Below are 27,596 nucleotides of genomic sequence, written 5' to 3' on the forward strand. Positions count from 1 at the left end.
TTCAACAAAAGGGGCGGGGGAGGAGTTTTCTGAGCACACCGGAAGTTGGTGTGTTGTAAGATCCTGCCGTTTCCGGTTCTTGAATTGCGAACTCACCCGGCCTGTGCAGAGGAGTGAAGATGTCGTCTGTGTGGGATGAAGCAGAGGTGAGGGGAGGCGGTGGGGGATGGGAGCTGTGCTGGAGGGGGAGGCTGCACTGCCGTGTGGGACTACAAGCACCAGCAAGGCTGGAAGGGTGTGCTGGGACTGTTGGTTCCTCTGTAGGTCTCCACTCACTGATCTCAATGATTTGGGGGATATTTTCCATTAGATCCACTATTCTACTATCACCAAAGATTGGGGGTTCACATTCTCTCCTGGAGCCCACTATTCTAGTGACCCCAAAAACTATGGGGTGCTATTCTCCTCTTGGGGTCACTTCCACTGTCAGCAATGATTTGGTGGCTGTAATGCTCTGGGCCTCTATCTTACCACCCTTAATGATTTGGTGCCTGTGCTGCTCTGGGCCTCTATCTTACCACCCTCAATGATTTGGTGGCTGTGCTGCTCTGGGCCGCTATCTTACCACCCTCAATGATTTGGTGGCTATTCTCTCTTCCAGCAGCCAGAGAAATGACTTCTTATTGTAATGTATGGAGTGTGAAGGAGTCAGATCCTCTGTCAGGTGTTTATTTGTGTCCCCATTGGGGGATATTTTCCCTCACTTCCTGTGTTGGTGACCCCGGTTATATCCTGACATTGGGGATCTTCCAGGGACAGAATTGAGGGGAAATATCTCCAATGGGGCCCCTGGGCAGCATTACCCCCCCCTCCCCCCATACAACTTCTGATTCTTCTTCTCCCCACTGTATACAAACCATAAACAGGCCCTGTCACCACCTGATCACATGGCAGGGACGCTTTATGTAGAATATCATACGGGGGACAATTAAGTGACAAGGATGTGAACTATGGACCCCAGTGCTGCAAAGAAGGAGTATTAACCACTGAGCCACTGCATGACCCATACAATTTCAAGAAGAGTTCCCTAACACGGCCCCCTACCCCCTTACATGTGAAAGCTCTCTCCTAATGTTTTTCTCCATGCTGGCCCAGCTACTCAGCCCTTACTTTAAGATCCCTACATAGTCTTTTATATTGCTGAGAGGAAGGGGAATTTTACAAAGTGGTTCTCAGCCAGTGGGCCCCCGATCTCCCTTCCTACCTCCGGGCAGTGGTCTCTTGTCCTCCACGAATGGATGAGATCTCACAAAGTTCTGTTTTGGGAAAGGAGCCAATCAGGATCCTGAGAGCAGTGCACAGCCACACCCCTCCCATCCCTTGCAGGGTTATGGGGTTGTTGTTCCCTGGGGGCCACAATGTGACTGACACCAGGGATCTGAGGGAATAATCTATCCTGGGGCCACTATCCCACTAACGCCAATAATTTGGTGTCTTTTCTCCTTTAGGGCCCCCTATTGCTCTGACATCAATGATTTGGGGACGCTTTTTTCCCCTGGGGCCACTTTTCCACTGACACCCCATGGTTTGGGGGGTATTCTCTCCTGAGGACCATTATTCCACTGACATCAGTGATTTAAGAGATTTCTGGAGGCCACTATTTCACTGATCCCAAAAATGTGAGGTCTTTTTTTTTCCACTTGCACCCACTATTTCACTATCACTGATTGGGGGGGGGGGGGCTATATTCTGCCCCAAGGGGCCACTATTCTTCTGACAGCAGTGATTTGGAGGACTAAGCTCCTTTGGTGCCATTGACCTCAATGATTTAGAGGCTGTTCTCCCTTGGGGGGGCCACTATCCCACTGACTCCAATGATTTTGGGGGGCCAATATTCAACTTTATTTATTTTGGGAACTGTTCTTCTCTGGGACCCTCTCTTCCACTGACATCAATGATTAACGGGCTAATACTCCATTGGGGGGGGGGGGGTCACTATTCCACTAACAGCATAAATCTAGGAGGCTGTTCTCCCCTGTGAGCCACGATCCCACTGATCTCAATGGTTTGGGGCTGTTTTCACTTGGACCCACTATTCTATCACCAAAGATTGATGGCTAACATTCTCCCTTGGGCCCACTATTGACCTAAAAAATGTGGGGTGCAATTCTCTTGACAGCTGAAGTCAGCGCCCGTCTGAATACCTGAACAGCGCCACATTTGATCAGCTTCAGCCGCAGTTTGGCTGACAATTTTCTGCCCAGCTCCTGATGTCGGGCTGTATGTGGCCAATAGGACCACCCATGTAGTGTATTTTATCTGGTTCTTCATTAGCCAGCGGAAATTCATAGCTTACAGTTGGTAGACCAATGGTGGTGCCGAAAACTAAAGTGTTGATGTGCTAAGCTTTATTACTTGTCATTGTGCATCTTATTATTAAAGTGAAACTTTTTTTTTTTTTTTTTTTTTTAGTTTAGAGTGTTTGTGTAAGGGTTAGAAAGGCTGTCTTCTAAAAGGGTGTCACCTTTTGTAAAGATTCCCAATTACTTCCTGTTTAAATAGACAGGAAGAGATAAAAAATCTCCCCGGGGACGGGGCAGAAAATAAATGACTGGCAGAGATTTTTTCCCTTGCTTACTCTTTTTGAGACAAAAAAAAAAAAAAAAAAAACATATATGTAGGGCTTTATTCTAATTAACCACAAATGTGTTGGGAAAAGTAACTATCTACAGCATTCATGTGTGGTGTATTTATTATTATTATTGTCCTTTTCACATATTGTTGTCCTTTTCATTTTTAGCAAGATGGAGTTGGACAGGAGGTTCTTAAAATGTCCACAGAAGAGATTATCCAGAGGACACGGCTCCTGGACAGTGAAATAAAGGTAAGAGCCACACTTACATAGATTCAATTAACTTTTTATATATTATGGGAAAGCAATCCAGGTCCTGAGCTCTATAATTTACAGTATATCTATCAGGACTAGATAGTAGAAGTAAGGCTACATGTATCTTTACATAGACAATGTGGGCTATGTGGGACTTTAAATGAGACACCGGCAGGTATGCCCAGCGTCTCCATCCCTGTATCGGAAAAAAACAAATTGAAAAGGATTAAAAGAGGTGCATGGAAGCCAGCCAGCCCCCAGTCTGATGTACTCACCTTCCAGTCTGCCACCAACCAAGTAGACCTGTCTCAATATACATAAAGAACAGGGGTTTAGTTGACACGCATTTGCAAACGCATATGTAAGCTTACACATGCGTTTGCAAATGCGTGTCAACTAAACCCCTGTTCTTTATGTATATTGAGACAGGTCTACTTGGTTGGTGGCAGACTGGAAGGTGAGTACATCAGATTGGGGGCTGGCTGGCTTCCATGCACCTCTTTTAATCCTTTTCAATTTGTTTTTACATGTATCTTTACATACCTCAAGACATTTTTGGAATAGAGTATAGGTAAAGTGTTGGTAAACCCCAGCTTTCCTCCCACTATCCCAGGGCACACCACCATTGATCAGCTTACAATGATGGAAACATTTTAGAATTGTATAAATACCTTTTTAAGTCTTCATTGTGCGTGAGTCACAAAACCACTTTTTATTCTGCTCGCTATGGGCCAGTTTGGGGTTGGGGCTTAAGCCTGGAATGCACAAGAAATTTTTTTTTCAGGCCGAACTAAAAAATTTGACAGATCGCTGTACTAACTAAGCAATATTAGTGCAGTGATTTTTTCCTGCAGTGCCATTGTGTTCTGACAGGGGGACCCCCAAACCCGCCAGAACACACTGATCAGAGCTCACAGCCATTGATGCTGATCTGATGCTGATTCTCCAGCATGTTTTTAGATCGGCGTCTGTCAGAATGACAGCTGCACACATGGGCCAATTGGTTCCTGCTGAACGGGCTGATATTCTGACCATGTGTACCTAGCTTAAACCTCAGCATGTCACATGTCTGTTCCCCCTTCCCAGCCACACAGAGTGGCGCTGTGCACCCTGCAGGTTTGCTGCTATGACACTGGTGGCTGGGACAATTATGGCCACAGAGTAAGCCATGTATGAATGTGGCCTGCTTCTTAGAGAAAAAGGGGAGCATGCGCACTGTGGTGACTGAGCCCACAGATCATTGCCACTGAGGAGGAGCTACTAACAGGTGGGATCAACAGGTAATTTTTATATATTCGTGAAAAAGGAGTGTCAGAATGTATGTGTTTAAAAATAGTTTGGAGGGTATTCCTATTTTTGGGAAGGTGGGGGGTGGGAATGTTACAACCACTTTAAAACCCGTCAATTTGTTTTTTTTTTTTTTTTTTTTTTAAGCTTTGCTATCCTTAACTACTCCCAGGCTTCCAAGTGTGTGTGTGTGTGTGTGTGTGTGTGATATATATATGTGTGTGTATGTCTGTCATTACTTTGACATTATATACCATTGTTATGGCAGCAGCTAGCTGCCCTAACCCCGGTATTTCTTTTTATACAGTGGGCGATTCAGCATCCGATAAAAGTGGTCCTGGCGGATTTGCCAAGGGATTACTTTTAAGGGAAGCGGGAGAGGTGCCTCCTCCTCCGGCCGCTTCCTGGTTGTTTCCCTTCTTACCGGAGTTGTCAGTAAAGGGGGAAATGATCCTATTCCCTGGAGCGATGGGCAGGAAGTTGAGTAAGCAAGATGGCCTCACTCAACTCTGCCCTTGGAGAACAAGAGCAACGTCTGACGTGAATTTCGCCCAACGGTCTTAAAGGGAAAATTTTTATTTTTTCGTAAATTTAAAATGACTTTTTTTTTTTTTTTTTGTTACCCTAATTAGATCCTGTTCTTTTTAAAGCATGTAGCACAGAAGAGTGCTTGTGCTGTGTAATTTGGCCCCCTGTAAGACCTGCCTGGCTATACCCTCCCCTATGTAAACTGACCACGGTATATCATGGCTGCTGAGTCCGGACACCATGGTCAGTGTACGTACCTCCGTCATCCCGCAGCCCTGCTCTGTCTCCTCTGTCCTCTCCCTCCCCCACCCTGCCTATAGGTTCCCTGATCCTCCCTGCCGATCAGCTTGCCGATTCTCCCCTCCTGCTGTAATAAAAACTATTTTCGCTTTCTATAGTTCCCTCTTCTAGTTAACATTCAGCTCCCCAGTGGATGTAATTTATAAAAAATATGCTGTAAAATACCTCATTTACAAGCGGCGCTCACGTGACTGCCTGCCAGTCTCCTCTCCTTGTCCCGACTGATGTCAGCGGGGATACCCAGCACCCCCCCCTGCAGTTATCAGATCGGGAGAGGAGACCAGCGGGCAATCACTTGAGTGCCGCTCATAAATAAGGTATTATACAGCATATTTTTATAAATTACATCTACTGGAGAGCTTACAGTTATCTAACAGAGAAAACTATAATATAAAAAGAAGAACAAAAAAAAAAAGGTCGCTTCACAACCACTTTACGTGTAAATGTGAGATCTGAGGTCTTTATGACCCCCAGATCTTGCAAAAAAGAGGCCCTGTCTTGCTTCTATTAAAGAGAGAAAGCGGCCACACACCACAAAGGAGCTTGAATGAAGCAATTTCTTGTTTATTGACACATGTCCAAGTACAAGGTACAACAAGGAAAATGTGGACGCATTTCACACGGACTCAGCGTGCTTGCTAACTGGTAGTTCATCCACACTGGATTGCTGGCGCAGATCCTGAGCGGTGTATATTCCTTGTAATAGGAATAAAAGTGATTAAAAAAAAAATATTTTAAAGGACAGTGTAAAAATTAAAAAGTAAAAATAAAAAAAATTGAAAGCGCTCAGAAGCGAACGCATACCTAAGTCTTGCCCACATATGTAAATGGTGTTTAAACCACATGTGAGAGCAGCGAGAGCAATAATTCTAGCACTAGATCTCCTCTAACTCTAAACAGGTAACCTGTAAAAAATTCTAAAGTGTCCCCTATGGTGATTCTTAAGTACCGTACGTAGCCATTCCATTCCATCTTTCACATTATACAAAAAAAATGGGCTAACTTTACTGTTTTTTCCTTTTTTTTTTTTTTTTTTTTTTTTTTTTTTTTTTCAAAAAAAGTGTATTTTTTTTCCAAAGATTGTATTTGTAAGACCGCTGCGCAAGTACAGTGTGACATAAATAATTGCAACAATCTCCATTTTATTCTCTAGGGTCTCTGCAAAAAATAAAGAAAAAAAAATATATATAATGTTTGGGGGTTCTAAGTAATTTTCTAGCTCAAAATACTGATTTTAATTTGTAAACAATTGTCAGAAATAGGCCTGGTCTTGAAGTAATTAAGCTGTTGAGGATATATCTCCTCTTAAACAGTGGTCCCCAGAACAAGTGTCCCCTCAAGTTTCCTTGTTTAAATGACATGATTTATTTCAGGGTGTCACTTGGAGATAGAGAAAGAGGAGACATCTCACTAAAGGGGACATATGTCATAATCCTTGTTCTTACCTGACTGTTCTATAGTGTGTGTGTGTACAATAATCCATCGCGGTTCAGTTTTTGCGGTCCCGGTAATTCGCGTTTTTTTTGTAATGTTTACTATATAAATCATTAAAAATAAAATATTTTTGTGTTTTCCATAGCTCTTGCTATGTCTCTTAGTATTTTTGTGTTTAAATGAGTTTCTATTGTTTTAAAAGTGTGTTTAAAGACCTTAAAATGCTTTTACACGTACGGTGACAGTAAAATAAACATGCCTACAATGCATTAATAGGGTTTTTCTATTTCGCGGAATTTCACTTTTCACGGCTGGGTCCGGAACGTAACCCCCGCAATGGAGGGGGGTTTACTGTGTGTGTGTGTGTGTGTGTGTGTGTGTGTGTGTGTGTGTGTATGTATATATATTACACACACTGCGGCACGGCTGTACGCACATGTACGTCCATTTTGTGCATGTGATGTAGGGGGCGCGCCGCCCTTGCTGTGATTGGAGCCAAGTCAGGCGGCCGCTGTGATTGTTCAGCAGAATGACAGACCGGTGGTCTGTCTATGTAAACAAGGCAGACGGCTGTTCTATCAGGGAGTAAAAAAGAGATCTGCGTTTCAGCTAAGCTGAAACGCAGATCCTTTTTTTTTTTTTTTTTTTTTTTTTTTTTTTTCCCTCTAGTGCATCCACTCCCTAGGAGCACACTTAACTTCTTGCTTGACCCTGGTGTTAACACCTTCCCTGCCAGTGTAATATATACAGTAACTTTTTTTTTTTGTTTTTCTTTGCACTGATACCCAAACAGTGTCACTTAGTGTAAGATTTGTCCGCCGCAATGTTGCAGTCCCGCTAAAAATCGCTGTTCGCCGCCATTACTAGTAAAAACCATTATAAAAAAAAAATAGTCCATAAATCTATCCCATAGTTTGTAGACGCAATAACTTTTGTGCAAACCAATCAATATACACTTTTTTTTTTTTTACCAAAAATATGTAGCAGAATACATATTGACCTAGATTGATGAAAAAATTATATATATATATATATATATATATAACAGTTGGACAGGAATGGCTAACTTAGGCCTCTTGCACATGGATGCCTGAGCCTGTACAAAATAAATTCCAGGTATTTTCTCTACTACTATAATATATATATATATATATATATATATATATATATATATATATATATATATATATATATATATATATATATATATATATATATATATATATATATATATATATAATTTTTTTTTTTTTATTGGGTAAGTTTTTATAGCAAAGTAAAATGTGTTTTTTTTTTTTTTTCTTCTTCAAAATTGTGGTTCTTTTTTGTTTTTTATATCGCAAAAAATAAACGCCACCAAAAGAAAGCTCTATTTGTGGGAAAAGGAGGAAATCAATTTTATTTGGGTACAGCGTCACATGACCGCGCAATTGTCAGTTAAAACAACACAGTGCCGTATTGCAAAAAATGGCCTGATCAGGAAGGGGCCAAAACCTTCCGGAGCTGAAGTGGTAAACGGAGAGGTTTTAATGAAGTTTATTTTTTTAACATTTTTCCCTCCTTCACAAATAAATGGGGGCTATTCTATTCTACAGATGACATGATGATTTGTTTTTATTGAGTTGTCCAAGTAATTATGATTTAATTTGATTTCAGATCATGAAGAGCGAGGTTTTGCGAGTCACACACGAGTTACAAGCAATGAAGGATAAAATTAAAGAAAACAGTGAGAAAATCAAAGTGAATAAAACTCTCCCCTATTTGGTGTCCAACGTCATTGAGGTGAGTGCCTAATTGTTTTTTTTTCCAACAGGTTTAAATAATATGCTAATTACATAATGATGCAGCTGATGTAAGCAGAGGCTTCAGTTCTGTAATGAAGGGTGGGTGAGAGACCTTGGCTATTTGTAAGGTACCGGTGATTATATCACCTCTTCTATTGCAGGGATTTGATCAGTTTTCTTTTAAACTGACAGCGATGCTTTAATTCTAAACTAAAAATGAGCATCCATATCTCGTTCTCTGTTTTTCTATGTTTGTAAAAATCCTGCCTTCTCTGTTTTTTTTTTTTTTTTTTTTAGCTGCTAGATGTGGACCCCAATGACCAGGAGGAAGATGGTGCCAACATTGATCTAGATTCCCAGAGAAAGGGAAAGTGTGCTGTTATTAAAACATCCACTCGACAGGTGAAATGCAAAATTCCTGTATAATGACTTGTGTGTTTTTTGCTGTATGAGTTTACATTAGGTGCCGATTCACATATATACGATGCGGGAACTCTCCGAATCCACTGCGGGTTCCTTCATCGCATTCAAATCGCAGGCAGTTCACACTGCCATATGCAAATCTCTGGAGGTGTCAATACAAAAGTTAACGACACCCCCAAAACAGTTTGCATATCGCAGTTTGGACATGAATCGGGTCACATTGCAATTCGATTCTGCTGCGGACCCAAAAAAGGTCCTGTGCGTGTTGTGTCCGAATCGTACAGATTGTATGGCTTCGCATCGCACAGATATTGCCTGTGATTTTCAGAGCAGTGCGCTCCAAATCACATGCGATGTCTGTCATCGCACTGATGTGAACTGGGGCTAAATGTCTAAAAAAGTTACAGTGCTAGTTTTGTGTGCAACTCCAAGTTATGTGGGCATTGCAGTGTTGTTTAATGTCACATGTGGTCTGTTTTGCTTTGTCTTGTAAAGAGGGATGTTAAAGCAGACATTATATTACATACAAGGCCACTGTTTACTTTTGCCCATCTCCCCACCTTGCTGAATCGTTGTAGGGGAAAAATATATATTTTGCTCCCATTTCCCCTGGGTTCTGTGGTAAAGGGGATCAAATTATCATACTCTGATTAGATCACAGAAAATGCTGAGTACTCCAAATCTCACAAGCAGGCGCTGCAGCACTGTACTGGAAGCATATTCTCAGTGAGATTGAGTACTATAAATTCCCCAGATCTTGCCCAAAGTAGGATAATGTCACCCTCCTGTAAGGGCCAATGCTGTGTGTTTGTGTTTTTTTTTACACTATTTTGCAGTGGTTCATTACATAGGTTGAAACAAGACACACGTCCATCTTGTTCAATAATAACAAAATAAAAATAAAAAAATCATACAGTCCCATATACACAATCCTACACCCACATTTGATCCAGAGGAAGGCGAAATACTGCAGCAAAGCATGGTTCAGCAAGCGGACAAATTTAATTTTAGATGCAATGTCCACTTGAAAGAGTCAAATCCAAATATATTTTTGTTTTGGATAGAGAAGGAAAGATTAGAAGCTTTGTCATGTTTTTCCTGCTATCCTCTCATTTACTGTTCAGTCTGGTTAGAGTGGTGTAACCAGACAGGAATGGAGGGAAATCCAGCAGCAAGGGCTTAGACCACAATATATCATTGACATGGGATCTTGTATTCTCTTACCCTGAATGAAAAATGGGGGGGGGGGGGGGAGGAGGAGCAAGAGAATCTTTATTTTTTAATTTGTTTTGCCATTGAAGATTTTTTCCTCCCTTCCTGTCTGGTAAAACCATTGTTGTCAGGGCCGTAGGGTAAACCTCTGTAACGGAACCTCTGATGGTTGGAAAATCTCATCTCTAACCCTTGACTATGTATTAATTAAAAAGTGTAAGATCAGCTTTGACGCTATGGTCTCTTATATGGGTAAAGTAGTGCAGTCCATTCAGGCCACACATGCCCAGTGTGTACTCTCTCCTGTCTCCCATGATGAGCTCAGCAGCTGCAACAGGAGAGGGAACACACTGTGCATGTGCAGCCAAAAAATAAGGGCATCACCCCCTCCCTTGGCATTAACAGGCAGTGGTGGTCCCAACAGCTGCTCCGTCCAGGTTATTGTAGTCACTAATACTTCATTTAATGTATTTAAAAAAAAAAAAAATACAAGCAGTAGAAGTACAGGCATTCAACCTGGTACCAGCCTCCGACAATCTCTGTACAGCAGAGCTCACGTGGCAGGTAGAAAGGTTCCCATGGTACAGGATTCATCTGTATATTTAACTGTTTGCCTGGATTTTGGATTTAGCTTTTTTATCTGCTTTAATGAAAAGCGGACCCCTGTTCTAATCTGGGGTTATCCATCCCATATGACATTACAAGGTCTGTACAGCAATGCTTTCTGTTTGAAGAAAAGACATAGAGGTTCTGATTAACACTTCATCCTTCCTTTCCCCAGACATACTTCTTGCCTGTCATTGGGTTGGTTGATGCAGAAAAACTGAAGCCTGGAGATTTGGTGGTAAGTATTTTACATGGATGGTATGTGCTGTATGTCTATTTTGAAGCCTAGAAATCCAGCGTGCTTCTAATTTTCCTTGTATGCTGAAAACACTTTTGCACTGAAAACTCAGCCAGCGTTGTCAGCCCTCCCTATCGCTCTTTTCCCAGAATACAAAACGCCTCCTCCCTACCTCTCCTCTATAACATACATGTGAGGTGTAATACAAAACGCCTCCTCCCTACCGCTTCTCTATAACATACATGTGAGGTGTAATACAAAACGCCTCCTCCCTACCTCTTCTCTATAACATACATGTGAGGAGTAATACAAAACGCCTCCACCCTACCGCTTCTCTATAACATACATGTGAGGTGTAATACAAAACGCCTCCACCCTACCTCTTCTCTATAACATACATGTGAGGAGTAATACAAAACGCCTCCTCCCTACCTCTTCTCTATAACATACATGTGAGATGTAATACAAAAGACTCCACCCTACTGCTTCTCTATAACATACATGTGAGATGTAATACAAAACGCCTCCACCCTACCTCTTCTCTATAACATACATGTGAGGAGTAATACAAAATGCCTCCTCCCTACCTCTTCTCTATAACAACATACATGTAAGGAGTAATACAAAACGCCTCCTCCCTACCTCTTCTCTATAACATACATGTGAGGTGTAATACAAAGAGATAGTATTCTGCATACCTTGGCTGTAACGTGTGGCTATTTAAATTACTGTTGCCTTTCTATCATCCTGAACTGGTCTGCCCATTCTCCTCTGACATCAACAAGGCGTTGTTGTCCACACAACTGCCTCTCACTGCTTATTTTCTCTTTTTCGGACCATTCTCTGTAAACCCGAGAGATGGTTGTGCATGAAAATCCCAGTAGATCAGCAGTTTTTTTAAATACTCAAGCCAATCCGTCTGGCATCAACAACCATGCCAAGTTCAAAGTCACTTAAATCCCTTTTCTTCACCATTCCGATGCTCCATTTGAACTTCAGCAAACCTTCACCACATCTTGGTGCCTGTATGCAATGAGTTGATGCCATTTTATTGGCTGATCAGCAATTTGTGTTACCAAGCTACTAATCAGGTGTACCTAACAAATTAGCCAGCGAGTGTAAGTTCTGTTAAACTGCAGTATATTACAGTTTTGTTTTTGGGTTTAGTTCTGCTGTGTTACTTGGTGTAATATACTGAGGACACAATATTGGCTTAGGTTCAGGTATGAGTAAAATTGTAACATCCATATCTATGGTTTGTAAAAAGATTCTGTCCACTGCCTGAGGTTGGGAAATCTTTGAAGCATTCCCTTAACTATAATCTGGTCTTTGTTTCTCCAGGGTGTTAATAAGGACTCCTATCTTATCTTGGAGACCCTTCCTACAGAATATGACTCTCGTGTTAAAGCAATGGAGGTGGATGAAAGGCCCACTGAGCAATATAGCGATATCGGAGGACTGGATAAGCAGATTCAGGAAGTACGCCAGACCTTGTCTGCATTTCCTAACATTAGTTTTATTATGGTCTTAATTGACTACATATAACTTTTTTCTTGCAGCTGGTAGAAGCCATTGTACTACCCATGAACCACAAGGAGAAATTTGAAAACCTTGGCATCCAGCCCCCTAAAGGGGTGCTCATGTACGGCCCTCCTGGCACAGGGAAGACACTGCTAGCAAGAGCATGTGCAGCACAAACCAAAGTAGGTGGTGGTTGGGTAGCACTAGGACACAGTAAGCTTGGGAGGTACATGTGGTTGTGACACTTGCCTTTGTCTTATAGGCTACATTCCTGAAGCTTGCTGGACCTCAGTTAGTTCAGATGTTTATCGGAGATGGAGCCAAGCTTGTCCGGGATGCCTTTGCTTTAGCCAAGGAGAAGGCACCATCCATTATTTTCATTGATGAGTTGGATGCTATTGGAACAAAAAGGTTTGTTTTCTCATTCAGCGTGGTCTAGCAGTGCACAGCCTCGCTGAATTCAAATAGGAGACTGCTTTTTGAAGACGCACACCCATAAATTACAACCCTAATTCTAAATATATTGGGATCTGTGTAAAATCTACATAAAAACAATTTACCGTTTGCGAATCTCAAAAACCCACATTGTATTCACAATAGAAAACATAACATGTTCAAATTGAGAAAATTTACTATTTTAAGGGGGGGGAAAGGTAATTTTGAAATTGATGGCAGCAACACATCCCAAAAAAGTTGGGACAGGGCAACAAAGAGCTGACACTAACCAGGAAGAGCTGGAAGAACATTTTACAACTAATTGGGTTAATGCTACAGGTCAGTAACATGATTGGGTATAAAAATTAGCATCTTAGAGAGTCAGTGTCTCAGAAGTAAAGATAGGCAAAGATTTGCCAATCTCTGAAAAACTGCATCTGAAAAATGTCAAACAATTTCAGAATGTCTCACAACATAAAATTGCAATCTTTAAATATATCATCACCTAGAGTACATCATATCCACCAAAGATTCCAAGAATCTGGAGAAATCTGTGTTCAAATGGCACTGCAATAAAAACAGGCATAATTCTGTGATGGACATTACTGCATGGTCTCATGAATACTCAAACATCACTGTCTTGTGAGCACAGTTCACCATGCCTTCCAAAAATGCAAGGTAGAGCTCGATAATTTAACGATAAGGCCATATTTGAACATAATCCAGAAACACCACCATCTTCTCTGGGCCAAAGCTCATTTAAAATGGTCTGTTAAGTGGAAAACAGTCCTGTGGTCAGAAGAATTGAAATTGGCAACTATGGGTGCGGCATGCTCCCTACTAGAGAGAAGAGGGACCATCCGGCTTATTAGCACTCAGTTCAAAAGCCTGGATCTCTGATGGTATGGGGATGCATTAGTGCTTATGGAATAGGCAGCTTGCACATCTGGAAAGGCACCATCAATGCTGAAAGATCTATCCAGGTTTTAGAGCAGCATATGCTCCCATCCAGATGATGCCTTTTTCAGGGAAGACCTTGCATATTTCAGCAGGACAATGCTAAACCACATATTGCATCGATGACAACAGCATGGCTTCCTAATAGATGAGTCCAGTTTTCACCAATTAAATATTTTGCGCATCTTGAAACGAAAAACATGACAAAAAAAGCCCAGGATTTGTGCAGCTGAATTCCTATACCTATATCAGGCTAGAATAGGACAGCATTTCTCTCCCAAAACTCTAGCAACTGGTCTCCTCAGCTCCCAGACATTTGCATTGTGTTAAAAGATGGGGTGTACACTGGGGTACGTTTTCTTAGTGTAAACATTTATTATGTTTTCTCATTTCTATTGTGAATAAAATTTGGGTGTATGAGATTTGCAAATCTATGTATTCTGGTTTTATGTAGATTTTAGTGTCCCAACTTTTCTGGATAGGGGATTTTAGGTATGCCAGGGGGCTGTTAGGGTTAGTGGAATAATGTGTGTGACCATGCTTGAGGTTATGCCATACATGTAGGTGTACCATAAAACCTGGTCTAAAAGGTGAACTGGGAATTTTCGGTTACATTTGGAGAATAAGAATTTCTAGAACTTTTGTTTCCCACAGGAGTTCTTTATTAGGGCCCCAATGCATCTCTATGGGGCATCGGATGTCAGCGGAGACATGTCCGCTGACATCCAATCCGATCTGAACCGTCAAACCCTATTTTCCATCCGTCCATGGGATCGGATGAGAACGAACCGTCTGTCAGCGCGGAGACTCAGCTGTCATCCTCCTGTTCAGCGGGGGATCGGCGGATCGATCCCCTGCTGAGAAAAACGGAGTACGCCTGACGAATTCCTTGTGTGAAAGAACCCTTAGGCAGCTGTCATAAAATATGTAGCCTTTTTTTCTATGCTGTTTAATGGACTCTCTGCATAAAGTACATAATCTTATGAAGTGTGTTTGTAGGTTTATTGGCTTTCACCTATGTTTTGTCTTTAGTGTGCTTATACTGTATATATCTGTATGAGTGTAGGAGGGAGATAAGAATGTAAAAGACCAATGTAAATAGTTAACGCTTGTCTGCAAAGCATATATATATATATATATATATGCTAGCAGTATATGAACATGTAAAATGTACAATGTCATTTGTGTTGGGTTTAGAGTTGTATTTTATTTTGTCTTGCAGGTTTGACAGTGAGAAGGCTGGAGACAGAGAGGTACAAAGGACTATGTTGGAGCTTCTTAACCAGCTGGATGGTTTCCAGCCCAATACTCAAGTTAAGGTATGTGCCCCTCTTTGCTGTGCTGCAGACAGTATTATTAACGAGGTTGTAAAGGTTTTTCTACCTTCATGCATTCTATGCATGAAAGTAAAAAAACTTTGTGTGCAGCTCCCCCCCTCAGCGCCCCTAATGCTTATCTGAGACCCATCTAGATCCAGCGATGTGCACAAGAGCATTAACTCTCCTGGGTCTCTCACAGCGGGAGCCACACTTTCTGTCTAATACAGAGGTGGTTTGGGAGCAAGCACGAACGAGTGGCTTGCTCTGGGGGCACTCAGCAAGGGGGAGGGGCCAAGAACACTAGCGAGGGACCCAAGAAGAGGAGGATTGGGGCTGCTCTGTGCAAAACCATTGCACAGAAAATGTAAGCATGACATGTTATAAAAAAAAAAATATGGACCTTCAGTAACACTTACAAGCCCTATTGTAACCTCTCTTCAAATAGGATGATAATATATCACTTTTTTTATAGTCTTGTATCCCTATGTTATGATTTTTGACTTGGACTGCTAAAAGGAAACCTTTTTCTTTCAATAAAACTATTGCTTCCTGCTCTTCCACTGGTGTAGTTGATATTGGCAGAGCTAAGTAACAGCCATACCCCCTCATCACCGGTATCCTTACACAGACCGATATTGCAGAGAAAGGGAGGTGGGACATGTCTGCTTAGGACAGTGTAAAATGAGTCCACTTGGTTTTTTCTTCCACCTGTTAGACTGCACAGCCATTAAAGTTGAACTCTAGCTTTACCTCCAGGCTTGCACAGTTGTATTGGCTCCTGTCCTGTACTGCAATTGCTTACACTGATTTCATTACACACTGTATATTAGAAGCTGCAGCAAGTTAGATAGAACTTGCTTCACTCTATGGCTGGAGGATGTCCAGCATCCTTACAGATGTTTTCTGCCCAGCCTAACTGTTCTTTACCCACCCCTTTCATTCATTGGATTTCAGTTTTTTTCAATCATGGCAACGCATTACAGCATCCTCTAGAGCCAATCCACAGCTTGCATCAGGGCTTAGAGCTTTAAAGAGGAATAGGGACACAGGGAGCTGTGATGTTTTCAGGAAGCTATGTACAGAACTCTGCTAACTTTTTTCACCAGCCTTGATCTGCCTGCATTGCATTGAGAAGCACTTACACCTAGTGATGATGTCATTGGGTCTACAGTAAGCTATGTATTAATAACAGGTTTTATTTAAAATCTACTTGGCACATTGTTAGAGAAGGGAGGAACCAGAAAAGGCAACTTTTATGCATATTAATCTTCGCTTTAAACCTTTTGCACCTTGTAAGACCTAGAAAATTAACCGTGTTGTTCAATGTGATTGTGTATTTAATTCTGTGACTTCAGTGAGGCTTTATATAACTCCATTCTGCATAAACAAGTACAGTTTATTATGACATGATATTGAAACTACAATGTGCAAAAACCAGAATAGTCCTGGTGCTGGACCTCTGGACAACAGCCTCTAGGGGTACTTGAACCATAAACCACACTCGTGTGGTGATGGTGGCAATAATGAAAAATCAATCTTATGATAAACGCCACTCAAACACTAGAAGGAGGGATGGCGCATAGAGGTGGTGTGTATAGCTGGACTCCACAGGATAAGAAAACAGTCAATGGGGCGATAACAGTTAAAAATGTATAAAAGTGAAAGTTGGTTTACTTTTATCTGGTAACTTTAATACATTTTTAATCCGTTATCCCCCATTAACTGTGTTTTTATCCTGTGGAGTCCAGCTATACACACCCCCTCTATGCGCCATCCCTCCTTCTAGTTTTTTTTAAACTACAATGTGCGAACACCTTTTACCAATTTTCTCACTATGAGGGAGCAACTTGTATGCAGATTAGGACTCTAAAATAATATGTCTGCAGTACTATGCCCCTCCAGTATGCCAAGCGTGCACAGAAACCTGTGAAATATGGCATCATGGAAGCTCAGCTCATTTCCCTGTTTCAGAAATTGCCCAGCAATGTTATTATTTAGTATCAAAGGTTACACACAGATATGAAATGGAAATACCACAACCTCTTGGCAAGTAAATGGAGGAAGGCACCCGTCATCAGTGCAGATTAGAGTATCAATATTTTTTTATTACAGGTAATTTTATATAGCGCTGACCATTACACAATGCCCTGGTCAAGATTTAGACGAAGGACCCAGTGATAAATATTCATTAATTTTACATATTGAAGTTTTGCTTGGGTACTTTTTTAATTCATCATTGCTGGTATTTAGTCTTTAAATAGTGTTCTATGGATGTATAAGTCTGAGGAACCTGGAGGAAACCCACAATGCAAGCACAGGGAGACATGGAAACTCATGGTTGGGATTCATACTGATCGCTGTAAGGCAGAAGTGCCAACCACTAAGCCACTGGGCTGCCCCAATGATTTTTATACTTCTGTTAAATAGAAGTCACTTGTAATTCTGATTTATTGATCCTATGGAATCAGACTGCCTGTTTAGCCTGTCTGGTTCAGGATATGTTTACAGTATGTGCAGTGTCTACCAATAAAGAGAAGCCTGCCAAGGTAGAAATATAGGAGCTGCCATTGCTGACTTGTTTTTAAAGGTTCATGCTGGGGATGGTCTTCCTAATCTTCGCTTCACTACCTAAATGACTTGAATCAAACAATCTGGTCAGCGTTTTGACTCCTCTGGCTGCATACTTGTTCTAGGTCCGTCGCTCTGTATTCATGAAAGAGGATAATGAAGACCTTGGTGCACTTTAAAACAAACTAAAGGAATCCATACTCACCTTTCCGATGGTCTGTCACCAGCATCTTCTGCTGTGTGCTGGTTTTCGGCTATCTTCATTGTGACTGGCTCGGAATAACGTCACTCCTGCCCATTCACAGGAGGTGTTCATTCCAGCACGCAGGGATTGAGCTGGCTGCTGTAAGCTCAGCTGTGCATGCACAGCTTAGTTTACATTCTGGGGATCGCTGTGAGCAGGCAGGGGTCTTTTTATAAAAAAATTGTAAGCTGTTAGTATGCAACAGCAGAACTTTAATTCCGCTTTAAGAATAAAATCGTCAGTGACTGCTGCTATATTTTACCCTGGTGGATTCTTATTAACTCTCCTTGTTTAGCAGTCTCAAACATGCCTGTAAGTATATTCAATGTTTTTCATATTTTCCTGCAGGTTATCGCTGCTACAAATCGAGTAGATATTCTAGACCCGGCATTGCTTCGGTCAGGACGCTTGGATCGCAAGATTGAATTCCCCATGCCTAATGAAGAGGCCCGTGCTCGAATCATGCAGATTCATTCCAGAAAGATGAATGTCAGGTAGGAAAAAGAATGTACTAATGAGGTTTTTTTTTTTTTTTTTTTTTGTTTCTGTCACTTATCACATTTTATTTGCAGCCCCTAACCTAGATCCTTTAAAGGGGAACTCTTAGCAGTTATTTTTATATAAGTAGTTCTAAGTAGGGATCAACCGATTATGGGCAAAGCCGATATATCAAGAGCCGATATATATCGGAATCGGCCACCAAGGTGGCCAATATTGCCTATATTTTAGTAAGTGCTTGTACCAGATTGATGCCTGCAGCTAGCGGCATCACCCCGGTACCGGCGTCCCTAGCCAACAGTCGCCTATCTTGTAATGACAACCGATGCGGCTGAGAAGCCGCTCGGCTGTCCTTACAAGGAGCAGGAGGGGACGTCCCCTCCCACTGCCTTCTGCGGCTCGCCCGGGTCTCCCGTCCCACCTGGGCAACCAGCCTGCACGGCCGCCGAAGACCCGATCAAAGCCGCATTCGGTTTTGATCGGGTCTCCATGTAAAAACCCGGAAGGGATGTCATGACATCACTTCCGGGTACTTGGCGCCAGATTAAAAAAAATTACTGCTTTCAAAACAGCCAAACTTGGCGTTTTTTTAATGCTTGTAAGTGCAGAGGAATGGGTTTGGGGTCCCTCCACAAGAGTACCTGTCAAGTGATAAAAAAAAAAAAAAAAAAATGGATTTTTGTAAAATCTTACCGTAAAATCCTTTTCTCTTAGCTCATTGACAGACGTAGTCCTCGGTGATACACCACCTTCGGGTTATGTTGCCTCCACAGGAGCAGGACTAGACAGGAAATTAAAAAGCTCTGGCCACACCCCAGGGGCAGTCCCAGAGGGTATATCCTCTCTCTCTGCCTCAGCAAATCAGTTATGTGAAAAAGCAGTCTTTAGAGATTTTAACCCAACTCAAAAAACAGAGGGGCGGGGACTACGTCTGTCAATGAGCTAAGAGAAAAGGATTTTACGGTAAGATTTTACAAAAATCCATTTTTCTCTAGCGCTCATTGACAGACGTAGTCCTCGGTGATACACCACCTTCGGGACGTCCCAGAGCAGTATCACAACTGAGGGGTGGGAAAATGGAAATCAAATCCCAATCTAGAAGGCCCAACCGGTGCCAACTAGAAGTTTACAATGCTCATCCTTAATGATGAGACTCAACAAAAAAAGAGAAAACTTTTTTTTTTTTTTTTTTTTTCAAACAAAAAACCCTCGAGGTAGACCACCGGTCTCCTCAAATTGCGGCCTGCAAAACCTTGCGGCCAAATGAGGCATCCGCCGATGCCGTCACATCAATTTTATAGAACTTTGTAAAGGTATGTACCGACGACCAGGTGGCCGCCTTACATACCTGGACCACTGACGCCTGATGGCGAAAGGCCCAGGAAGTACTGAGCGCTCGAGTGGAGTGCGCCCTAACAGGGAACGGAGGACTCTGACCCTTAATAGAATAAGCCTGTACCACCGTTTGTCTAATCCATTTGGCAATGGTCGCGGCAGATGAGGCAAACCCTTTCTGGGGCCATCCGTGATCACAAAAAGTGAATCCGTCTTACGGAATGATTCCGTAGCTTTCAGGTATACCCTGATTGCCCGAACCACATCTAAGGAATGCAACGCATGTTCCCGATGATGCTTGGGCTGAGGACACAAGGAAGGTAGTACAATATCTTCATTCAGATGAAAATCTGAAACCACCTTGGGAAGAAAAGATGGCTTAGGATGAAGTACTACCTTATCCCTATGAATCACTAGGTATGGTAACTGGCATGATAATGCAGCCAGTTCTGACACCCTGTGAGCAGAAGTAATAGCCACCAAGAAGGCCACCTTCTGGGATAAAGTAAGCAAGGGAATCTCCCTGATGTTTTCAAAGGGAGGTTTCTGTAGAACCGACAAAACCAAATTAAGATCCCAAGGCGGTAAGGGCGCGCGGACTGGAGGAGCCAGGTGCCGCACCCCCTGGATGAAATTCCGCACCAAGGATTTGGTAGCTAAAGGCTTCTGAAAGAAGATTGCTAATGCTGAAACTTGACCCTTGATGGTGCTCAAGGCTAGCTTCTGCTCAACCACTTGTTGCAAAAAGGCCAATATTCGAGACACCGGATAGGTACGTGGAGGAAATCCTAAAGATTCGCACCACGCAATATAAGTTTTCCATGTGTGATAATAGACTTTGCTGGAAGTCGCTTTCCTTGCTTTAATAAGGGTAGGAATGACTGAAGCTGACAAACCTCTGTCCTTCAGTACTTGGGTCTCAATGGCCAGGCCATTAAACCCAGCGACTGTAAAGCATGATGGTAAATAGGTCCTTGAGACCACAGACACTCCCTGAGACGAAGTTCCCACGGAACGTGTACGACTAACATGTCCAAGTCGGCCAGGCCGGCTTGAGGAGGCCAGCCTAGAATTTCTAGGACCACTGGCGCTGATTGAATCTGAACCAGGCGTCCCTAGAGGTATCTGGCCCCGACCATCCGAGAAAGTCTGGTCGTTTTCTGTTCCCACACATTTATCAGATACCTGATAGTTATCAGGAAAGGTGATCTTTTCTGGTTGAACCTCAGGGACCGAAGTCACCCGACTAGAGGCTACTTGGCCTATCTGGTCAACCAGATCCGATTCCTGTGAGGTATTGGGACAAATCTTGGGAAAAGGTAAAGGAAAAGATCTATTCAGGGAACGGTAACTACCACTTCCTGTAGTACTTAAATGTTGGAAGGGAAGAATCGCACCGGTAGTAGTGGTTGATGCTCGATCTAATGTCCTGAATACCGGTGAAAACGTCCCCCCACCCTGAAACCGGGTGGGGGCGCACCTTCAGGCTGTGTACTCCTTTGCTTCGGGTTTGGCTGGGTTGGTCCCCTTCTTGAACCCTCCTGGAGGAGTCTTGCCTTTCCCGCTAGTACCAGCCGGGCGCCCTTTATGGGCGGTAAAGAAAGGTCCTCGCTTGTTGCGAGGTCCCTTAGCTTTAGCAGCCTGTGGCAAAAAAGTGCTCTTGCCCCCAGTGGCATCCTTAATGATTTCATCTAGGTTGGCCCCAAATAGACGATTCCCCTGAAAGGGGAGATTTGTCAAGGTCTTTTTGGAACCTAGGTCAGCTGACCAGCATTTTAACCACAGCACACGTCTGAGGATCACCGCTGTCTTAGATGCATGCCCTAATAAGGGAGTAGTGTCCAAGGCTGCGTCACAGATAAACTGTAGCCCTTGTATAATCTGTTCCATCAAATCAGATGTCTCCTGGGGAATATCTTTTCCCCTAAGTTCTTGGCGTACCATTTTCGCCCATTCCGTAAGTGTCTGGGAAACTAGACCAATAACAATTACTGGTCTAAAAGCTGACCCTATCAGAGAGAAGATGGTGCGGGACTCTGCTTCCATCTTTCGATCCACCGGATCCTTAAAGGACGAAGTGTCCTCCACTGGAATAACCGTGGCTTTATTCAGCCTGGAAATAGGCGGATCCACGACTGGTGGTACCGTCCATTTCTTAATGATGGATTGCTCAAACGGATAGCGTCTAGCAATACGCTTGGAAATAGTAAAGGTACGTTTAGAATGCTCCCATTCTCCTTTAATCTGATTACGGAAACATTTAGGTACAGGAAAAGCCTTCATCGTCTTGATGGGCTTATTAGTACCAAAAGGAATCTCTGTTTCAGTTGCCTCTGCCGGTAAAGCCTCAAGTTTTAAGGTTTCCTGCACTGCCACAACTAGTGCGTCCACCAATGCTTCTTCCTGAATAATAGCAGGAGAAGAAGCGTCCTCCTCACTGTCTGAGGGGGCTTTACCTGGGATAACAGCCCTTGCAGAGGAACCTGCAATTGCCGTGACCACCTCTGAATCTGAGTCAGAGGTGTCAGATGGTATAGGGGTAGGCAGGGGTCGCTTCCTTGACCCCCGTCCCTGACAGGCCGCCTCCACCCGAGCCACCATAGACTCCAAAATTGCTGTAAATGACTCTATACTCTGTGCACCGGCGGGTCCCGTGGCCCCCTCGAGGGAAACAGGTGGGGGAATATGTGTGGCAGGGTCCATGATAATTCCAGTTACTTCCTGGATAATATAATTCAAAAATAAAACTTTTTTTTTTTTTTTTTTTTCGACCCCCAGCGCCACAAAAGCCCCTTAGTGTTACCTGCTAGGGATCCCTATCGATCGAGAGAGAGAGAGAGATAGACCCCCAGGCTCACCACTTGATGCTCAGAGTTTAACTGCAACAGGTTACAGCGCTGTCTTGACAAACAGGAAGTCTTTTGGCTGGCTGCCCAGGAAAAAAGGAGGCGGCTCCGCCCCTCTGTACGCCTTCCGGCGCCTCCCCCAAGCTCCACGAGGTGTTTGGATCACCTCAAACATGGCCGCCCCCATGCTGGAGACACGAGGCTACGCCAAAATGGCGGCTCGTGCGATCCAGCAAAAAAAAAAAAATGGCGGCGGCCCGTACTGAATAGCGGTGTGCTGCAGGGCACACAACACTCTCTCTGCATGGGGATATGGCGTGGTTGGCGGTACCGGCCCTGGCGGACCGCATGGCCGTTCGGGAGGCCTGCTAATAGCTGGAGATCTGATTAGGAAGGCAGTCTACATGTCCGTGGCTTCTGACTGGTAGGTAGCTTATTCTTAACCCATAAGATTCCCAGAATGCCACAGATTACATCTTTAAAACATGTATACAATTAGATTGTTAGCTCCCAAACCAAGCCTCCTGGCTTTTTGCACACATAAAATCACACTCAAAGTAGGAGGATCTGTGTCATGTTGTAGGATAGAAAGGGACTCTATCTTACCATACAGAGAGGGGCCCGCGTTCACCACAAAACCCGTCAGGGGGAAAGGGGGAACATACTACTCACCATACCGGAACCAGGCGGGCACCAACTCCTGACAGTACCCCTCTCCACCGGGGCGGGAGGGCTGTCGACCGATACGGACGCCGTGACTCATGGTCTTTGGCGTTTCAGCGAGACGTTTAACTCGCGTGGACAGTCCTTTAATGGGACTTTGTCGCGGCCGACCCAGCGCGGAGCTATGGCCTGCATGCGCTCGTAGGCTGAACTGGGGTGACCACCGGATCTCAACATCCAGCCCGTCGCCCAGTTCAGCTTTCTTGCTTGAAGATCTCACAGGAACACTGGAGAAAAAAAGCTGTCTAAAAAATCCTTTAAGAAAAAATTCTTGCCAGGACCTAAGATCCCAGCAAGGTATCTAGGTCCTTACTCCTAACTAGACAGAAAATAACTGATTTGCTGAGGCAGAGAGAGAGAGGATATACCCTCTGGGACTGCCCCTGGGGTGTGGCCAGAGCTTTTTAATTTCCTGTCTAGTCCTGCTCCTGTGGAGGCAACATAACCCGAAGGTGGTGTATCACCGAGGACTACGTCTGTCAATGAGCGCTAGAGAAATGTTTTTTAAATGTACGAAAATATCGGCCGATACTGATATGCAATGGCCAAAATATCTGTATCGGCAATGAAAAACTGTTATCAGTCGATCACTAGTTATAAGTATCTGAATTCTGCCTTTTTTGTCACCTGTGCTCATCTGCACTCAAGCCAGAAGAGGGTAAGATCAGCATTGATCCCATCAATTAACTTGCTTACTGGAGGGGGGAAAGTACAGAGATGATTTCTGTTGCAACTCCTTCATTCTTCCGACAAAGACTGGTATAATTATTGGCCCATGTTGTATTCACTTAACTGAAGTGAATAAAAGGGAGGTCAGGGACCTGGATGTGCGTTACAGCAGAAGCAACTAGATCAGAAGATGGACCCATATACAGAGAAGTTGTAGCGCCCCTTTAAGCACTACAAAGCCTCCCCCTGCAGTCCAAAGCACAGAACGAGTTCCAGCATTCAAACAAGCTCATGCAGGCTAGCAGAAGCAAATCCGAAGGTGGAAATCCTGAAACCCAGAACTCTGCCTCTGTGCAGGTAACAGGGTGCCTTGCACAGGGCCTGCAGCTTACGCATGTATTTGCCAATGTGTGCAGACTAAACCCCTGCTTTTAATGCATACTTACTTCGGTTGGTCGCAGGCTGGTCAGTAAGTTGAGCTTGGAAATTCTTTAGTTTTATTTGAAGATATGGCTATAGCCTAGGCTCCTCCTGACTACGCTCCTCTGACCTGTTTCGTCCCACTCATGGGGCTTAGTTCTAGAGATGACGAGATCACAAGAGTCTGAACAGAAACCTAAAGTCATTTTGCAGGTAAAATAATTAATATACCTTCAAATGTGTTTCCCTGTTTGTGGGAAGTTTAGCTTTTAAAGAAACCTGTCAAAAAAAAAAAAAACTAGGAGGCTGCCTTTTGATTTATATCTTTTTCTGAGAGCGAAATGTTTATTCAAAGCAATGTTCAGCAGATTTGCATCAGTTTTTTTTTTCCTTTTTATCTGGCCATTTTTGTATTTCTGTATTATACACAATCCTACGGTCACATTGTAAAGCACTTAAAGTAATGCTGTCTTAAGAGGGAAATGATGCAGGGCTACCATTGCGGACCTCCTCCTGAAAATGCTAGGTTTCTGGCAGGTAAATTGAATTAATGAAAACATTGCTTTCCAAATTGAAGTGTATAAAAGTGTGGTAGCCGGTAATTCTGACTCCCAAATATTTTAAGTTTGAAGTAAAGAGATCGCAGTTTTATTGGAAGTGGCAACATGACACATTTTGAACTGAGGTGTGTCTAAGCAAGGGTTCAAAAACAAAGTTCAAAAACAGGCTTGCATATCACTGCCTATTGATTACAGTGAGTTATCTGCCTGTCCTCCACTGCCTGACATGGAACTATTGGATACAGCTAGAAGTGGTTTAAAGTTCTGTTGGTTTATTCTGGTCTTTTTTTTTTTTTTTTTCTCAGCCCTGATGTAAATTATGAAGAGCTTGCTCGTTGTACTGACGACTTCAATGGAGCACAGTGTAAAGCAGTTTGTGTAGAGGCGGTGAGTATAGTTATTTGATTGTTTAAACTTCTGTTTAGTAGTTATTCAACTATTTGTTTACAACTTGTTTACATTTTAAAAAGGAAAATATCATTTTTTTTTTCATAAATATATAAAATATAAAAAAAAAAATAATAGAAAAAATAATTTAACATTGTAAGGGAATTTAATCAAAACTTGAGCAGCTATGCATGTCAATCAGCTTTCATTTTCAATGGTTAATTGCACAAGCTAAGGCTGAACCTGATTGGTTGCCATGCACAGCTGTTCCAGATTCTATCTGCTCCAGTTTTGAGAATGTCCTGCTGTATTTTAGCAGTTATAGTTTGTACTGGATATGTTATACATCTGCTCATTATATATGCTAGGCTTTGCTTTCTAATGCATTTCAACTAGAAACAGACATAATTGTAGAGACACTATCTCTACAATTGAGCCTTTTTTCCTGGTGAAATATATCTGGAAGGTTCCAGGTAAGGTTTCATTTTGTACTCCTCGGGGACAATAACCTTTTTTTTACTGAAACCTTTGAAGTGGTGCAGGTTATCTTCTAGACTTTGCAGTGAAGATTGAGCAGTTACCAGTGCAGCACTGGCATGGGACAGCCATTAACAAGAGCCGCGTAGTCCGCTGGACTTGGTAATGTTTACTTACTGCTTGCAGGCTCTATTTGAAATCTTCAGAATGCTGTAGATTGGTACTTGTGCACATAAACTGCAGCCCCCATTAAAAGAGAGGTATGAGACTCCTGCCTGGTCTAAACCCCCCCCCCCCCCTTCTCCTATTCTCCTTTTCCCCCTTTTTAGAGTTGTTTGTAAAATGACAAAACCTTTAACCACTTAAGCCCCGGAAGATTTTACCCCCTTCCTGACCAGGGGGTATTTTGCGATTCGGCACTGCGTGATTTTAACGGACAATTGTGCGGTCCTGCGATGCTGTATCTAAACTAATTTGGCGTCCTTTTTTTCCCACAAACAGAGCTTTCTTTTGGTGGTATTTGATCACCTGTGCGATTTTTTTTTTTTTTTTTTTTTTTTTTTTTTTTTTTTTTTTTTTTTTTTTTTTTTTTTGATCATGCGCTATAAACAAAAAAAAGGGCGTCAATTTTGCAAAAATAACAATATTTTTCACATTTTTTTATATGAAATTCCCCCCCAAAAAAAATGTAAAAAATCAAAATTTTTTAACATTTTCGGCCAATTTGTTTTATGCTACCTATGTTTGGTAAAAAAAAAAATCGCAAAAAGCGTATTTTGATTGGTTTGCGCAAAAGTTATCGCGTTTACTAACAAAGGGAAAGATTTTTGTTGTTTTTCTTTTTAACGCGTAATGGCGGCGATCTTTTTGCGTTACTGCGACATTGCGGCGGACAGATCGGACCCCTAACATTTTTGACACTTTTGGGGTTACCAGTGACATTTCTACAGTAATCAGTGCTATATATATGCACTGTTACTGTAAAAATACACTGGCAGTGAAGGGGTTAACTTTTTTTGAAAGGGAGGGGCTATGTGTGTCCCTAGGGGCGTGCTTTCTACTGTGATTGGCTGTGGCTTCAGATGTATGAACAGTGATCAACGGTTCTACATAGTAGAACCGTATGATCATCCTTCATACACAGGGGAGAATGACAGGCAGCTTGTTTACACAAGCCGCCTGACTTTCTCCCTCTCCCCGACGATCGCAGAGTGACCGGCGGACATCGGGTCCACCGGTCACACGCGCGGGGGGGTGCGTGACCGCGCAGGAGCGCGCCGCCGGCGGCGCACGGGAGCTCCCTAGACCCTCACAAGCTAGCGACGTAGACCTACGTCGCTTTGCCTGTGAGGGGCTGACTGCCGACGTAGATCTGCGTTAGGCAGTCGGCAAGTGGTTAAAGTTATTTAAAAAAAAAATAAAGTAAATACTAGTAAGAACTCTTTAAAAACCAATTTAAATAACGAATATAGCGAGGCAATCCTGTCTTCTCTAAATAAGTTGCAAATTGCACCCAGATATAAGAATTGAGATCTGACACTCTAAAATACAGCAACCACTGAGCTTTACACTATTGTCCCAGTATTGCTGGAGTGTGAGGTAAGGAAGGCGCCCGTTGTGGAATACACAGACCTTCCTTTGGAACATTTCATACCTGGGTCCCTTTTGTCACCTGATTACACCAGCATCACACTGCAGCCCTTATTGGTTTAATCAGCCTGTGCTAGTAACCTGACTTGTGGCATTCTCTTTTTATTCCAATCCAGGGTATGATTGCTCTGCGCAGAGGAGCCACTGAACTGACACATGAGGATTATATGGAAGGCATCTTGGAAGTCCAGGCTAAGAAAAAGGCCAATTTGCAGTACTATGCGTAAAATCCAGATGGGGCGATCTGGTTGGAAAACTCACTGCTTTTTGTGTCCGGACTGTTTGCTATGTGTTACAGAAAGATAGAAATAAACCTGATCTCTTTAGTTGTACAATCTTTTTCCACAA

At 42.8% G+C, this 27,596-nt stretch overlaps 1 protein-coding gene across 1 annotated transcript; it reads left to right on the forward strand.

Annotated features, from left to right (window-relative positions):
* Positions 1-27,596, forward strand: PSMC3 (proteasome 26S subunit, ATPase 3). Its single transcript, XM_082270717.1, has 12 exons — positions 1-146; positions 2,741-2,824; positions 8,033-8,158; positions 8,458-8,562; positions 10,577-10,639; positions 11,981-12,118; positions 12,199-12,342; positions 12,423-12,571; positions 14,775-14,871; positions 18,032-18,177; positions 25,040-25,121; positions 27,365-27,596. Exons 1-12 carry the CDS (start codon positions 120-122, stop codon positions 27,473-27,475), a joined length of 1,272 nt encoding a protein of 423 aa, XP_082126843.1. The 5' UTR covers positions 1-119; the 3' UTR covers positions 27,476-27,596.

Source organism: Pelophylax lessonae, assembly GCF_965119305.1.
Source record: "Pelophylax lessonae genome assembly, chromosome: 10".
Classification (NCBI taxonomy): Eukaryota; Metazoa; Chordata; class Amphibia; order Anura; family Ranidae; genus Pelophylax; species Pelophylax lessonae.

Bases quoted from the DNA above. Each gene is read 5' to 3' on its own strand.
- PSMC3 (XM_082270717.1), top strand. From the start codon at position 120: ATGTCGTCTGTGTGGGATGAAGCAGAG. The intron at 12,572-14,774 runs GTTTGTTTTCTC...TTTGTCTTGCAG, and splicing joins GATGCTATTGGAACAAAAAG to GTTTGACAGTGAGAAGGCTG. The intron at 25,122-27,364 runs GTGAGTATAGTT...ATTCCAATCCAG, and splicing joins AAGCAGTTTGTGTAGAGGCG to GGTATGATTGCTCTGCGCAG.